General features: G+C 36.7%; 2 protein-coding genes across 2 annotated transcripts; one reads left to right on the plus strand and one right to left on the minus strand.

Moving 5' to 3' along the window:
* Nucleotides 1–542: 542 nt before the first annotated feature.
* On the plus strand, nt 543–3288 carry LOC143537139 (uncharacterized). The gene is made up of 4 exons (XM_077030969.1): nt 543–924; nt 1081–1292; nt 2095–2356; nt 2902–3288. Exons 1-4 carry the CDS (start codon nt 631–633, stop codon nt 3223–3225), a joined length of 1092 nt encoding a protein of 363 aa, XP_076887084.1. The 5' UTR covers nt 543–630; the 3' UTR covers nt 3226–3288.
* Nucleotides 3289–4361: 1073 nt separating this feature from the next.
* On the minus strand, nt 4362–13130 carry LOC143537142 (patellin-3-like). Its single transcript, XM_077030973.1, has 4 exons — nt 12207–13130; nt 5556–5680; nt 5315–5465; nt 4362–4747 (listed from the first exon to the last, which is right to left on the minus strand). The coding sequence occupies exons 1-4, from the start codon at nt 13128–13130 to the stop codon at nt 4493–4495; spliced, it is 1455 nt and encodes a 484-aa protein (XP_076887088.1). The 3' UTR covers nt 4362–4492.
* Nucleotides 13131–17221: the final 4091 nt, after the last annotated feature.

The raw sequence follows: 17221 nt of genomic DNA on the forward strand, positions 1-17221 counted from the left end.
ACAATATTCACAAACTTAGCATGCTCCCTCAACATTTTTAAATTTTTGACCGATTATGTCAGATTCCAGATCTTATCCTCACGTGTCTCTCTAATCCATATTTTTTATAATCCATTTTGAAATTCTTAAAAGATTTATGAAACAAATATCATTTTCTCTCACTTCAAAATGACCATATTAAGAATTTTTCCTTATTTATTTTCAATTCTTTTTCTCAAAGCAATCATATTATCAACTTGGTTTGAATATCCACAACTCTCTAAAAGAATATGCCAGCAATAAGTGCCAGCATTTTTTGGCTGTTGACCGTTTGTAATTTAACCTTAGCAAGAAAGAAACAACAAACGAAAAACAAGACAACATCATCACCATCAACCCATAATACACATACCATTTACATATACTGTATCTATCTCTGTGTTATCCCCCTTTTGTACTACCCTATTGAGTGTGTAAATTTGCTTGCTGGTGTCATCACTCCACAGCACCAATCAAGATCCTGTCTTTTTCCTTAAGGTAAACCCTAAAACCACATTTCTTGATGTTTTCTTGAAACTTACTCTTTCAATTCTTTATTTCAACTGATATTGACATGTGGGTGTTATAAAGATTGAATCTTTTTATCCAGAAATGGTGCTTAAAAGGGTTCTGAGGATGATGATGGGGTGTCTTGGAATGAGTTGTTTGAGGATAACTGATCAGCCAACAAGACCTGCACCACCTTCAGAGTGTGATTCAGCATCTGCACTAGAAGATATTGATCCCATATCATCATCTTCATCATCATGTGGGAGAATCAAACTCAGTGATGGAAGGATTTTAGCTTACAAAGAAAGAGGAGTCCCCAAGAACCAATCAAATTACAGAATCATTCTTGTTCATGGGTTTGCTAGCAATAAAGATATGAACTTTATGGCTTCCCAGGTATATACACATAAAACCCTATTCTTGTTTCATGTTTTGTGTATCAATATATTTGCTTTATTGCAAATCTTGGATATATAAATGGATAAAAGAATCAAACCCATTTAGGTTTTATGTTAAAGAACTCAGGTTCTTGATATTGTTTGTAAATTGCAGAAATTGATGGATGAATTGGGGATATACCTTGTGCAATTTGATAGAGCTGGATACGGAGAAAGCGATCCATTTCCGAAGCGGTCCCTAAAGAGTGAAGCGAGTGATATTCAAGAACTTGCAGACCAGTTGCAGCTTGGATCTAAATTCTATCTAATTGGTGTCTCAGTAGGATCATATCCCACATGGAGCTGTGTCAAGGACATACCCCACAGGTATAAACACAAGTTGTATTATCATTTTACTGATTAATAATCTAGTGCTGTCAGTTTCGAAACGAGTCCGATTTTAATTTTATAGGAAAAGATTAAATAGGTCTAGCATGCCAAACGGGCCAAAAAAGGTTTTGCTAAACGTACCCCTCTACTGTATGTTTAGCCTCAGCTGTCAAAAATTACCCAAACTTGTTCATTTATGGTATAAAAGTACGCAGTTTCAATCTTTTTTTCGTTCATGTTGTCCTATTGTTATGAAAATTTTCATGACATGTTAAACTAAGTGACTAAAGTGAAACAATTATGAAACTTGTTTACTAGTTAATGGTATTTTTCAAAAAACCATTAAATACCCAAACTTCGTAGTTAGTCATTTTGGTCACTTAATTTAACCGGTTATGAAAAAAATCCCAATGATGGAACGATATGAAACTTGAGTGGCCTAAATTGAACAATTATGAAACTTGGTTACTATTTAACGATATTTTTCGAAAAATTTACTAGTAGAAACAGGTTACTTTAGGTTAAAAATTGGGTAAAAATCACTAAGTAGTAACCAAGTTTCATAGTTATTTCATTTTGGTCCCTAAATTTAACCGATTATATAAAATACTGTAATTTGGTAACCATGTTTCACACACTAATTCTTTATGATGCAAGAAAGTTTAAAATTTTTTTGGCCCATTTCTATATGTATCAAATTTATACATTTGATCCGTTATCCAACCTGTCTGATCTGTCCATATTTACACATTTACTACTTGCGTGTCAAAAAGAATTGATATGGTGAATATTCACACAGGCTAGCAGGAGTTGCTCTAGTAGTTCCCTTTATTAATTACAGATGGTCATCATTTCCTCATGATCTTATACAAAATGATTACCGTAAGAATCTTTCCAGATGGGCGGTCTGGATCGCCCGACACACCCCAGGGTTGTTACACTGGTGGCTGACTCAGAAAATGTTCCCGTCATCTTCCGTTCTTGATAGAAACCCGAAATTCTTTAGTAATAAAGATTTGGAAGTCTTGAAAAATACTCCTGGTTATCAGTTGCTTAGCAAGGTAACCTTTCGACTATCTTTTAAACCATAACTAAACGCGAACATGATTAATTAACAAGAAGCGTCCTTTATCAGTTACACGATTTATGTAATGGGGTAATCAAGTAAAAAGTGTACTTTATGTTTGAAATGTAATAATGATAAGCGAGACAAGCAAATAATTTAATCAAACAGACGAACAACACTAAGTTATAAAGATTGCATTTTATAAAACAAATAAGTTGGTTAATTAATTTTAATTTTTATATAAAGTTAAGCATAAAGAAAAAGAAAGAAAAGAACATAATTGTGAAAATTACACATTTTTTCCTATAGTTGTAAGGGTAAAATGGTCATTTGAAAAAAAAACTAACAGAAAATGTTAACGCTAGTTAGTGGAAATGACGAAAAATGTGACAATATAGAACTTCAAGGACGTTTTTTTGTACTTACTGAAGTTAAAAAGGACACGATGTACAAAGTACCTATACATAGAAGACGAAAACTGTAATTTTACCATTAACAAAAAGATTTTAAAAAATGTATCCTTTTTCTTGAACTACACAGAGTAAACTAAAAGAAGAACCGATATTCCATAGTCTTCGTAAAGATTTCATCGTTGCGTTTGGGAAATGGGATTTTGACCCGTTGAGTCTAAGCGACCCGTTTGGTCAAAGTCAATGCCGTCTGCACATGTGGCAAGGTTATGAAGACAAAGTTGTACCGGTTGAACTACAACGGTATGTGTCAAAAAGGTTACCGTGGATAAAGTACCATGAAGTTCCTGATGGTGGGCATCTGCTTGTGTATGATAGTGATGTGTGTGAATCTATTTTAAGGTCTCTTTTGCTTGGAGATGATCCTCCATTATATAAACCTCAATTTGATTGAATTAATGATTCATGTAACTCAAATGATTGTTTGAGAAATGTAAATGGTTTGCCCTTTTTATAATGTATTTTTTTTTATTCATGTAAGTCAAATGATATAGTTTGTTAATTATAAGAGACTTTTGTATTTAGTTTTTCTTTAATTTTCAAGATTTGTATAGAAAAACATATAAAATAATAAGCTAAGTCAAGTTGTGAATTGAATATGAGGCTTAACTTCTAGCTCAGGTTGAAAATCACACACTGAGTCAGTTGGGAACTGGCCATTTTTCACCAAACAATTATAGCGCAAGACCAATACAAATTCCCAAAATAGTCAAATTATTCCTTCATATTCGACGAAATTTTAACACCGTCTGACGGAATTTTTGGATCTTTAAAAATCGTGCCATGTGTCAACGTATTAATGGATCTGACGGAATTTTAGTGAGTCTGACGGAATTCTTCATCTTTTTCCTCTCAAACCCTAAACCTCCCTAACCAACCTCTATCTCCATCTTCCTTATTTCTCCACAAAATCAAGCATATCAGTAATGCAAATCGCTTAGTTTTTCGAAGAGGACACAACCGTAATGTTCAATTTCACTCTAGAACTTAAAATCAAAAGCCCCCGAATTGAAAATTCTAAGGTTCGTCGGACAAATTAAACAGTTAGATCCGACGGAAGCATGAACTGAACCGTCAGATCCGACTGTTTATTAATACGTCGGTTTGTTTCATTAATCCGTCAGACCAAAAAGAAAACCGTCTGATCTGACGGAATAGTATATGCTTCATGGCGCCCAAATAGGCTCATTCTTCCGTCGAATCATAACCAGTTTCCGTATTGGAATTTGTTTTGGTCTTCAGCTAAAACCGGAAAAAGTGGGTCAAAAATGACTAGTTTGGGAATTTTCCCTTTTTAGTTTGTCATTTGACAAATTATAGAACGAATAGCTAACTACAGTTTCAAAAATTTGGTCGGCCTCTACCCCTCAAACCGCAAAAATGAACCATTTAACTCTCAAACCGGCCTCTACCCCTGCTGCTGCATATCAAACCAAATTCATATCTAAAACAACATATTCATATCAAACCACCACTAAAATACACATCTTTCCCCCCTATAAAGAAACCTAACAAAAGTATCCAGTACAACAAAAAAAAACGGGTCGGTCACAAACAAAACAAGAACACAAAAAACCTAAATAAACAAAAGATTCGGTATCCAAATTCTAGCTAACATAAACAACACACAAACCCGTCATAACTCTGAAGATCAAGGTTCTTCATTCTGAAAGCGGAACAACTTTGAACCTGTAAAGCAGCTTTTTCTTCTTTGAAGTTGGGTTGTCAATGATCAGAAGTAATTTACCGAGCTCCTTGATTTTAAAACTGTGGCTTATAACAGGTTCGTCGGTCGGTGATATCTTTTTTGGTTTTTGTATGTTAATGGTGTAATGGCCTTCGGTATTCGGCACATATTCAGCAGTGTAGCTCACTTCCCACCCAACGACTCTTAACTCCCACACGATCGTGCATTTCTGCAATTAAGTTAATGATAAATAACAATGCCTTTTATATAATATTTGCCACACATTTACTCAAGATTTAACTTAATTCAGTATATTTCTTGTTTTTTTTATCAGAAAGTCGTTGGTATATATGTAAAGTATGGATTTTTTTAATGGCATATGTATAGATCTTTGTCTTTTTTTGTAATATTGTACATAGTATCGGGGACTTAGTGTTACTTTTATATTTTGTTGGAACCTCGTCTTAATTTTATGCAAAAGAAATTATTTTTATAGTTTTATTATAGACTAACATGTTATATTGAGCCATTATTTTACTTATATAAATATTGTTATACTTTATTGGGCCTAAAACAACTAGTTTGCTCACCATTAGCCCCAAGCCGAAAATAATTGTCAAACCAATTAACCGAAAAACTGACCCATTTGTGAACCATAACCGAATTAACCACACGAAGCTTTAACCGAAACCAATCAGTTTCCATCTATAAAAACCAAACTTTTAGGTTTTGGGTTCATTTTTGGGTCACAACCGATCCATATCCCCGCTATGCTAGTGAGTTTATTTGTAATTACCTCATTTACGATAATCTCCACATTTTGTTTGGTGGCTGGTTTAATATTAACAACTGCAACTGGATCATCAATAGTAAATTCTGGATTGCAATCACAATAATCCACACTCAGCCCACCATACTGAATCGGGACGTGCTCCGGACCCACATATCTAAGTGAAAAGTCAACAAAATGACCAAAGTCAGTCAAAGTACAAACTTACAACAAAATATATTTCACAGAAATAAAAAAATGAACATACTTGAAAAGGGTTTCTGCGGTTCTTGCGGGGCTGGCAAACACAAACTTGCTTTTAGTCCTTTGAGTCATGAATGGACTCATCATCGAATAAAAAGCCATATACCACCATGGAACATTAATGAAAACCTTAAAAATAATAATCCCACAAAAGAATTAAGAGTTTATTAACTAACTTTTGTGACTTTGTGTGCATCAAATTAACACCAAATAGTGCACATGCGAAAAGACTTCCACTAAATAAACATCAAAACATCGATAAAGATGCCATTTTCAATTCTTAAGTGGAGTTGAGTAAAACTTGGTAATTGTATATTGTATTTGAATGTCTATGTACAAGATGAATATAGGGATATATAAAGGGATTACAACTGAAACCTATAGACCATCCATATCCCTTGACTCTACATATTCAGATCCCTTATGACTAAACATATTCTATCTAATATTCCACCGCAAGCTAAGGCCGGGAAGCGACCTGTAGCTTGGACCGTAATAGAAGAAATCTTTGTGAAGGCAGCGGCTTTGTGAATACATCAGCGATCTGATCATGTGTAGAAATAAACTGAACTGAGAGTTTCCCTTGTGCTACCTTTTCTCAAACAAAACGGAAATCAACTTCCACATGTTTGGTACGTGCATGAAAAACAGGATTCGCCGATAAGTAAGTAGCACCCAAATTATCACACCACAAAGTGGGGGCCGAGGCAATAGGAACACACAATTCCTGCAAGAGGGTTTCAAGCCAAGTGAGCTCAGCAACCGTATCTGCTAGGGCTTTATATTCGGATTCTGTTGATGACCGAGAGACAGTCTTTTGTTTTCTAGCAGACCAGGACACTAGATTGGAGCCAAGATATATTGCAAATCCCCCAGTGGATCGACGGTCATCTGGACAACCTGCCCAATCAGCATCTGAAAAGGTGCTGAGGGAGTTAAAAGTAGCATCCATGTAAGCATGCAAGCGAGAACCAGACTTGTGTTGTTACAGAATACCATAGTCGGCTGTGCCCTGAAGGTAACGAAGGATTCGTTTAACTGCAGACCAGTGGTTATCAGTAGGCGAGTGCATAAACTGGCAGACTTTGTTGACTGCAAATGTGATATCCGGGCGTGAAAGAGTCACATATTGAAGTGCCCCAACTATCTGCCGGTATTTAACCGGATTATCAAATGGTGGACTATCACCAAGAGCCAAGTTAGCGGTGGTTGTGATGGGAGAGGGCACAGGTTTGGCATTAGATAGGCCCGCTCGATCGAGGAGTTCCATAATGTACTTCTTTTGGGAAAGAAGCATGTCAGCACCTTTGGGGCTGATTTCAATACCCAAAAAATAGGAAAGAGGGCCCATATCTTGAACAGCAAAAGACTTGCTAAGGCTGTGCACAACATTATCAATGGCTGTAGTGTTGTTACCTGTTAGAATAATGTCATCAACATACACCAGCATATATAAGAGGGTGCCTCGTGCCGAGTAAATAAAAAGAGATGGGTCAGTTTTGGACCCTTTAAAACCGAGGGCATGTAAAGCCATGGAGAGGCAATGAAGCCAAGCTCTCGGGGCCTGTTTGAGCCCGTACAAAGATTTATGAAGTAGGCATACATGATCTGGTTTGTGTGGATCAACAAAACCAAGTGGTTGCTGCAAGTAAACCTTTTCTTTGAGATCACCATGAAGAAACGCATTTTGCACATCTAACTGTCGGAGTGGCCATCGTCTGGTGACAGCGAGTGAAAGAACGACACGTATAGTTGTGGATTTCACAACTGGACTAAAGGTCTCGTGATAATCAATACCCGGTTGTTGGTGAAACCCCTTGGCAACAAGACGTGCTTTGTAGCGCTTTATGGCTCCAATTTGGTCACGTTTTAATTTGTACACCCATTTGCAAGCAACTACATTAACATTGTGACCCCGAGGAACTAAGGTCCAGTGCCATTCCTGATTAGGGTGCCATTCCTGATTAGGGCTGAGTACTCTTCAGCCATAGCATGACGCCATTTAGGATCTTTGTTAGCAATGGTAAATGAGGTGGGTTTCGGTAACAGAACCAATAGTGGTATAGGTGTGAAAGGAATGAGCATTATATTTGGTGGTTTGTTTAGGGTTAGACCGAAGGTTTTTAGGACGAACACGAGGTTGAGAGGGCTGGTCAGAAGAGCAAACGGGAGCAACAGGATGCTGGTCAGAAGAGGAGACAGGGGCTGCTGGTTTGGGACGCCTACTGTATGTGTGAAACGGCGGAGATTGGGCTGTAAGAGATGGGTTTGCAGCTTCTGGTTGTATTTGGGCTTGAGGAGAGGGTGGTGGTGTGGAAGGGGCTGAAGTAGATTGGGTTGGTGGTGTGTGAGGAGGAGTTGTTTGGGCTGGAATGAATTGATTTGTAGGTATTGCAGCAGTTGGGTAGGACGAAACATAGGGAGATTGAGTTGGTGTAGTTGGAGGGTCGGTGTGGGTGTGGGAAGTATGGAAAGGAAAGTTTGATTCGTTAAAACGAACGTGGCGAGCGACGTAGATGTGATCAGAAGTAGGATCAAAGCATCTATAGCCATGATAAGAGGTGCTATACCCAAGAAACACACAAGATGTGGAGCGGAAATCCATTTTGTGTTTGTTGTAAGGACGAAGATGAGGGTAACATTGACACCCAAAAACCCGAAGGAAAGAGAAATCAGGTTTATGATTGAACACTTGTTCAAAAGGAGAGTTGTTTGAGTTGTACGGGATGGCATTCGATTAATTAAGTAAACAGCGGTGTCGAAAGAGTAATGCCAAAAACGTTGTGGAACATTTGATTGGGCAAGTAAGGTTAAACCGGTTTCAACCACATGTCGATGACGACGCTCTACAAAACCGTTTTGTTCACTCGTATGTGGACAAGATAATCGATGGATGATACCGAGACACGAGAAAAACTGTGAAAGATTCCGAAATTCTCCTCCCCAATCGGTTTGAACGGATTTTAACTTAGTGTGGAATTGCCGTTCAAGCATCGCTAGAAAACATTTAAAGGTGGCATACACATCAGATTTAAGTTTTAACGGGAAAATCCACATAAACCGAGAAAAATGATCTGCACACAATAAAAAATAACGATGCCCATGCACAAAAAACTAAATCCAAAATACCATTGCTTTTATAAGTAGATGGTGACAGATGAAGTTTGGAAGATTTTCCAACTGGACATGAATTACAAAAAGAAACAGAACTCTTATTAGAAAGAGGTAAACAGTACTTAGAAAGAATAAATTGTAAAAGGTCTTTATGTGGATGACCAAGTCTTTGATGCCATGTGGTGGAGGAAGCACGTGTGGTTGAAAAGGCAACTTTGTGAACATGCTCAACCCTAGGAAGACAAAAGGAGTATAGCCCACCATTACTTGGACCCGTGAGGAGGGTGGTGCGTGTAAATATGTCCTTCACAGCAAAAAAAGTAGAGTGAAATTCAAAAAACACATTATTATCATGGCAGAATTTTTGAACCGAAAGAAGTTTTTGTTTAATTTCGGGAACATGAAGAATATTTGTGAGAGAAAAAGTTTTGGTTGGTGAGTAAAAACGAGAGGAACCAATATGTAGAATGGGTAACCCCTTACCATTGCCAACATGAAGATTGTCTTCGCCATGATACGGTTGTGCACCATCAAAGTCGGAGAGATCTGGTGCAACATGATTGGTGGAACCCGTGTCAGGAAGCCAAGAGGATGATGCTTGTGAGCGGTAATCAGCAAAGTTGGCTGAAGGTTGTCTTCCCCTTAGTGTGGCAGGGTCACGGTTGGGGCATAGTGAAGGAACATGAGCAATACCACACCTGGTACATGTACCATAAACGGTGTTTTGGTTTGAAGCCCAAGAGAACTGGCTACGATTTCCTCCTCCCTGGTTACGGTTGGTGTTGTAATTACCCCTACCGCGGCGATTGTATTGACCACGACCCCTATTTCCACCAGACCGACTAGAGTAAAAGGCCTGTGGGGATGGTGAAACCTGCTGAGTTGCGGGTTGTAGTGTAAGGCCAAGCTGACCAACTAGTTGTTGTAGTTGTTTAAGTGCTGGTTGAGAGCGAGAGACACTAGTAGTGGAGGAGGCAGCAGATTCATGGCTGTTTGTAACAGCAGTGAACGCCTGAGCAGGAGAGATATCAGGTAGGGATTTCTTGACCATGTGATCATGGTCAGATAAAAGACCATGAAGTTCGGTAAATGCAGTTGGAAATTGACGAGTCAGAATAGTTGTTTTGAAACTGTTGTATTCTTCTCGGAAGTCCTGATATCACAAGCTGGACAAGATCCTTTTCTTTCACAGGTTCTCCAATATTGGCCAAAGCATCTGCATATCCCTGGGCTCGGGTGAGATAGGCTGAGGAAGTTTCATCACCTTGCATCTGGATCTTAAGCAGTTGTGTTTTAAGAGTAAATTCTCTTGAGGAAGTATGAGGCGCATACGCACGTTCAAGAGAGAGCCAAAGATCTCGTGAAGTACGTCCCTGAACACGCTGGAAGGACGCCTCAGAGATGGTAGATATGATCAGCATCCGAACATGGGCATCATTGGCAGTCCATGTCAAGAAATTAGGGTTTGGATTGGAAGTTGGTTCATCTTTGTCTTTTCCAGAACTAGTGGCAGAACCTATATTTTCTGGTGGACACGGTATGGTTCCGTCCACATAACCAAACAGATTATTGGTAACCAAAAAGGGTTGGATCATGGTCTTCCAATAGCCATAGTTTGTTGGTGATAAGGTGAAACCAAACTTATGAGAATTATGGGCTGTTTTCTCAGTTGTGGTGAACGCAGCAAGGAGAGCCATTGTTTGGCTGTGTCAGAAAACAAGATGAGCCGGACTGTTGTGTCGGCAGTGGCGGCAGAGAGACTAGGCTCTGATACCAAGTAAAACTTGGTAATTGTATATTGTATTTGAATGTCTATGTACAAGATGAATATAGGGATATATAAAGGGATTACAACTGAAACCTATAGACCATCCATATCCCTTGACTCTACATATTCAGATCCCTTATGACTAAACATATTCTGTCTAATAAGTTGATTCCATATTCTAAAATCATTTCGAATACTAAAGGCATATATAGAGGGCATCATTCTTCATATGTTTATATTAACTGCTTAAGTTTTAACAGCATAACAACAACAACAACCATACCCAGTAGAAATCCCGCCAACAGCAAATATGTAAGCAGGGTCTGGGGAGGGTGGGATGTAGGCAAACCGTACCTCCATCCCAAAGAATAGAGAGGTTGCTTCCAAAAAGACCCCCGGCTCGAAACCAAATGCATAAGACCAAGTAAAAGGAACACCAAGTTCAACACTAGACCTTTAGGCCATACCAGAGAAACATAAACCTTTAGTAGATCAATAAATAGGCAATAGTAAAAAAGTTAAAGTAGTCGTAATAGATATAATAGAGATAGATAGATGAAACTAGTAATATTAGTAACGAATACAAAATATATGTTATAAAATATAAATTTGAGAATATGATATTATAGTAATATATCATTCATCACTTGAAATAAGGAAAAGAAAAGCCCCCTATGATAATTCTAGTCAAAGCTCTACATTTCTCCTAAAAGTCCTTAGCCTTAATCCTACGTCTCCAAGAATTCCTATCCTCAACCACGTCCTCGGAAAGGTGCAAATCTAGCAAATCATGCTTAATCCTCTCGGCCCAAGTCTTAACAACATAAAATCATGCAAATCAACCATGTCCTCGGAAAGGTGCAAGTCTAAACAGCATAACTTCTTGTCAAATTATGATTTAAGTTACTGATAAAAAATCAAGAAGATGATATTCTTTATGTCCCAAGATTTGAGCATTTTTTCTAATGTTATGTTAAACAAGCATGGTATAGATCAATCATCATTAAGACAATAACCAATTAAAAGCACAAATTCTTGTCAACTTAAGATTCATGTTACCAAGCAAAAACAACAACTAATCTTTAAAATCATTGATCAAGGTTAAAAGATTTGAATTCTTTATGATTCAAGATTTGAGCATCTTCTATTTTAATGTTAAGCAAGAACATCATAGATCAATAACAAATTAAAAGCCCAAATTCTTGCCAACTTAAGATTCACGTTACCAATCAAAAACAAGAAGTAATCTTTAAAATCATTAATTAAACTTGAAGATTGGAATCGTCTAACTTCCGAAGGAGCATGAAGTTCTCCATCTTTCAAGATGCGAACTTTTTCTAATATTTATCATAAACAAACATAGAATAGATCAATAACCAACTAAAAAAGCCCAAAGTCTTATCAACCTAAGATTCTTTTTACTTTGCCATATCCAAAACAAAAAATTAATCTTTAAAATCATTGATCAAAGTTAAGTATTTGAATTCACTAACTTCTAAATGAGCATGTAGCTCCCTTTGTTTCAAGATTCAAACTTCTCTATATTTTTTTTAAACAAGCCTAACATAGATCAATAAGACAATAAGTGCAAATAAGTTTTAAAACCTATTACTCCTGACTTCTAATTATTTATCACAGGGTGCCAAAACCTGCAACCAAACGAACGAGACAATCTCCATGTTTAAAGATTTAAACTTTTTTACCTTCTATAACTAACAAGCACATCATTAATCAATAACTACCTAAAAACAACAATTAACATCCAAAACGCACCTGTTTCGCGACAAATTCAGGGTAATTATCCTGCAACACCTGCAAAGCCTGCTTGGTAGCCAACCGAAGCTCCCGCTTACCGGGCCCGGGCGAGTTCTTCAAATCACTCACCTGAAAAATAGTATTAATCCCACCAGGCCTAAAATCCAACTTCCTTATACTCCTCTCAAGAAACTGCACCCTCCATTTCAAAAACCAAGTCCTCTTCTCTTCATCCCCAAATGTCTTGTGATAAAGCTCTTTATCTTGAAACTCACCATACACATTATAACAAACAGGGTGTCCTTCTTTATCATACCCATGCATAAACACAACCTTTTCAAGATCATCACCAAGATTCTCATCCACCAAATCATCAATGCTAAAAGCTTTCCTCCATAACAATGTGTTTTTAAGCATCAAGAAAGAATCTTTAACCTTAAAGTCTCTAGCCCTCAAGAACTTAAGCAAGATGACATCAGTTCTTTCATCTTTCAACAGAGGAACACCCCAAATTGAGATCTGTTCATGATTTACATGATTTGATGTGAATTCTGAGGTGGGTTGTGCTTGATTTGTTAAAAAGTTTGAGTCTTTATTGGATATTGCTTCTTGAACCATGTGTTTGAGCTCAGTGAGTGATGCTTTTTGGAAATCTGAAAGATCTTTGATTTGATTGCTTTCTTCTTTGAAAGAAGCCATGGATTCTGGGGTTTTGGTTATTGGGTTTTCCGGCTGTTCGATTAAATCGCCGACGGTGGTTGACGGCGGCGGCGGCGGCGGTGGTGGTGAAAAGGTGGATTCTTTGCTTGTTAAAATGAGAGGTGGTGAAAGTGGGGTTTCGGTTTCTTGATCCATTTCCGGCGGTGGTGGTGGTGGGGCTTCTAGGATTCGGTCGTCCGCCTGGTGTTCCGGCGAGGTGGCGGTGGGTTTGTCGTCGGACATTTTTAGAAATCTTGAAGCTTCTAATGTTTGGGTTGGTCAAGAAAGTGAGTAGAATCCTATAAAGTTTTCAACTTTCAAGTCTCATCTTACTTTTTTAAATACTTTTTTTTTCTTATTCTGTTTTTTTTTTACTGACACAAAGTAAATAAATGATGATTTTTTAAGTTTATTTCGTATAAATTATTGAGTTTGTAGGCTTTAAAAAACTATTTATATATTTATAATATAATCTTACCGTTAGAAAAATTTGAAAATATACTTTTCATTTTAAAGTGATTGGGAGGTTGGCACTTGATTTTTGTGGTTGTTTGCACAAATAGTCCTTATACTTTGGTTCAATTTGCATTTTAAAGAAAGTTTGGGTTACGTGGTTTTAATTTTGTAACATGTTTGTGAATAATTGTGATGTATTGATGTAAGAGCAGCTTTTGTTAAAAATTCGTTAAATTTGTGTAAAGTGACTAAGATATCATTATGAGAAACTACAAAGAATATTGGCTGGAGTTTGGTATATAAGAATGGATGGCAGAATTGAATGACCCATTGTGAGGGAATAGAGAAAAGTGTGTTTGATTGATAAAAGGAAATGAATGACTCATTACCTAATTCATTTCATTCACTCTAAAACACTACAATTTCATTTCATCCATACCTCATGTTTTTTTTTCATTCTATTCCCTCTTTCACCCTACATCACCTCCACCACCCTCCCTCCACCATCACCCACCACCACCACAAAACACCAACGCCGACACCACCAACCACCACCATTGACGTCCACCGCCGCCGTTACCGCCACCAACCATCGCCATCATTGTCAGCCGCCCACCACCAACCACCGTCGCGCCACCACCAACCACCGCCATTATTGTCCACCGCTGTCGTTACCGCCACCAACCATCACCACTGTCCGGCTGGCCTACCGCCACCATCAACCATTGCCCCCGCCCCTCACCACCACCACCAGCCACCCACCGTCACTACTGCCCAACGCCTGCCACCTCCACCACCCCACACCACCCACCTCCAACCACCATTATCTCCCGTCGCTCGCCACCACCATCCACCATCACCGCCCACCAATGCCACGACCGCCACCTACTTCCCACCACCGCCACTTTATGCCATTTTAATTTTATTTTTTCTTTTTTTTCTACCTACCAAACAACACAAAGTAATCATTCATTTCATTCCCATGTAGTAACCAAAATCTCATTGGAATGGTAATAACTCATTCCATTCCTTTTTCCATTCAATTACCACGTTCATTCCGTTCCGTCGTCTATTCCGTTACCTCATACCAAACAGACCCTTGATCTTATTCGCTAAAAGAATAATAAAAACGATCACCCAAAAATTTTACTTAGATTTATCTCTCAGATGCTTTATCCTTTCGGAAAAAAAAAATAAAAATCTTTCCCAAATACAATCAAGTCACCAAAATTTATAGCATTCTAAAATAAAAGAAAGGATAATTATGTTGTTTGTGAAGGTTTTGAAGTGAAGAGAATTGCCTATTATGTTTTAACTCTCACCACATCGTGGGTATTAAGGTTATATGCTAGATTACCATAAAGAAAGAACTGTAGGCCGTTCATACTTCATAGTGCTCGTCAAGGGCATGGGCGGATCTAGTGTGGGTTCACCGGATTCACAGGAACCCACTGAGTTTTGGATTTTTAGTAGAACGTTCATATAAAAAGACTAGAGTGAACTCACATATAAAATATAGAGTGAACTCATACACAAATTGAACAAATGCTCTAGTGGTTAAGTCTCTACTTTATAGTTGAAGATACTTGGGTTCAATTCTCTCTTGCTGCATGTTTTTTAATATTTTTTATTCAGAACATATTTAGGGTTTCTTTTTTTCACTCTATAACCCACACTAAACATATTTAGGGTTTCTTTTTTTCACTTTATAGCCCACACTTTCCATCCCAACCTCTACCATACAACAGTATGCATATGCTATATACATTAACTGCAAGATTCAAGCAAAGGCTAAGCCATGTACCGTCAAGTATTGTTGTGCATGCATCCATGTTAGCTTTCTTGTGCTGTGTAATTGTGCTAATGAATTGTTTTTTTTTTTAAATATTTAGGACTAAATTCTTGGTTTAATAATTTATTTACCGATGCATATACTTCATATATATATCTAACTAGGTTAGGTACCCGTGTACAACACGGGTTTAACAAATGTAATTTTATAAACATTCGAAATTTCGATAAATGTTATTGATTTACAACGTAATTATATCATAATGATCAAACCATAAGAAAAAAATAATTGATCTGTTTGATGCACAATAAAATTAACACAGTATAACATACACAGCTCCAACAACCAAGGGTGATAAAAGGTTCTAATAGTGTAACTAATATAGTAAGTGAATAATTCATTAACAAAATTCAAAGAATATCTCAATATCTCAACTATATTTATGAACATAAAACCATAAGTTTAAATGTTTAACAGTGTCTTCGAGAACCATAACTTTCGCCAGTCCCAACCTACATAAAACACGGTATACTATTTCATGTCATACAACATCAAAATTACTCATAACAAAAATATATGTAATTTACGATAACCATTAACCTATTAGTTATTTTAAAAAATCACTAAATCATCTGTTAAACAAATGCATAAAACATGTTCAAAATACACGATTACAATGATTTTACAGAAACAAAAATACTAAAGCTGCAAAATAACTAATGAATTTGACAATTTGGCTGAATGGTTAAGATGGGGATAAGCTCGGTACCATACCGGTGCCAATTCTAATTTTACAAAAAAAAAAAAGAAATAGGTATCGGTACCGGTACCAAAAATCTCGGTTCGGTACTGGTACCGTAGGCAAAATTTGGTAAGTAGGCAAAATTTGGTAAATACCAGTACTTACCGATGTCATTTACTCATCACTAGTTTCAGGTTATCAGTTGCTTAGATTACCAATTGCCTCATCAAGTTGACCATCGATGGTTACCTTCAAGAAACCAAAATATAAACTCAAATCAAAATGAAAAAATAGATACTAAATGAATAATATACGTTTTTAATAATCCAAACTTATAATTGGCATACCTTTTGAATAACTTTTCTATGGTTTAATGCATTCATGGTTGACCATTCATTATCAGCTTCAAAAAACCAAAATATAAACTCAAATCAAAAGGAAAAGGTAGATATTAAATGAATAATATAGCTTTCTAATAATTCAGATTATAATAAACAATACTTTTATGTAACTTTTTTTTGTTGTTTAACCATACATGGCATGCTCACTAATAACAACACGAAGATATTCGTTTTAAGTAAGACCATATAGAATGTTCACCAATATAAAAACAACACGAGGCATTAATTAACACGAGTATCGACAATATACAAGTTGAATCAAACATGATTAAAAGATTGAAAAATATAAATTAACTTTTTATAGTAATCAAACATAGAGGTGAGGAAAATAACAAAAATTTGTAAGTAGACTGTCATAACAAAAATTTTATTGTCATGTATAAACTATTCTATTGCAATCACAAAATATTGTTACAATTGAGGCCCTATTGTAGTAACAAAAAGAAAAGAAATACATGTTTGTCAATAATAATGCACTAATAAAGATGGCCTAGGTACCTTCTATCCTCTGTACAATTAACATAAATGAAGGTAGAATATTAATCCCAATTAAGACAGTCAAACTACAAACTACAGGTTCATTTTTTGAATTGTTAACAAAATGAAAATGCTTTTATCCACAAATCAATAATTCACATCAAGTTTGGAGTTCAAATGTATCATATTTGGAACTACTGATAGCATTCAACAGTAACATATAAAAATCAAATCCAAAAAGTACACTCTTTTAACCATTTATAAGTGTATGAAAACATAACTACCATATAGAAAAGTTTAATAAGCAATATGAAACAAACTTTAGATCACAAGCTAATGTTGTTGGAGGAATCTGCCAAACTATTGAATAAACGAAAGCAATAATAAAATTGAACCTGTGTCATGTGTAATCACACTGCCTTAAAAGCAATTTGAGCACTACCGGGGTACAAATAGATGTTGCCAA

Source organism: Bidens hawaiensis, unplaced genomic scaffold, assembly GCF_021521415.1.
Source record: "Bidens hawaiensis isolate Kalapana, Puna unplaced genomic scaffold, B.hawaiensis_p1.1 tig00011081_1, whole genome shotgun sequence".
NCBI classification, from domain to species: Eukaryota; Viridiplantae; Streptophyta; class Magnoliopsida; order Asterales; family Asteraceae; genus Bidens; species Bidens hawaiensis.

What these genes read in the sequence shown, in the direction of transcription:
- LOC143537139 (XM_077030969.1), top strand. Translation starts at nt 631, where the DNA reads ATGGTGCTTAAAAGGGTTCTGAGGATGATGATGGGGTGTCTTGGAATG. An exon ending in TGAACTTTATGGCTTCCCAG is followed by an intron (nt 925 to 1,080) that starts GTATATACACAT and finishes TGTAAATTGCAG; the next exon opens with AAATTGATGGATGAATTGGG. An exon ending in GTCAAGGACATACCCCACAG is followed by an intron (nt 1,293 to 2,094) that starts GTATAAACACAA and finishes ATATTCACACAG; the next exon opens with GCTAGCAGGAGTTGCTCTAG.
- LOC143537142 (XM_077030973.1), bottom strand. Translation starts at nt 13,130, where the DNA reads ATGTCCGACGACAAACCCACCGCCACCTCGCCGGAACACCAGGCGGAC. An exon ending in CTGAATTTGTCGCGAAACAG is followed by an intron (nt 5,681 to 12,206) that starts GTGCGTTTTGGA and finishes ATTATTTTTAAG; the next exon opens with GTTTTCATTAATGTTCCATG. An exon ending in ACCGCAGAAACCCTTTTCAA is followed by an intron (nt 5,466 to 5,555) that starts GTATGTTCATTT and finishes CTTTTCACTTAG; the next exon opens with ATATGTGGGTCCGGAGCACG.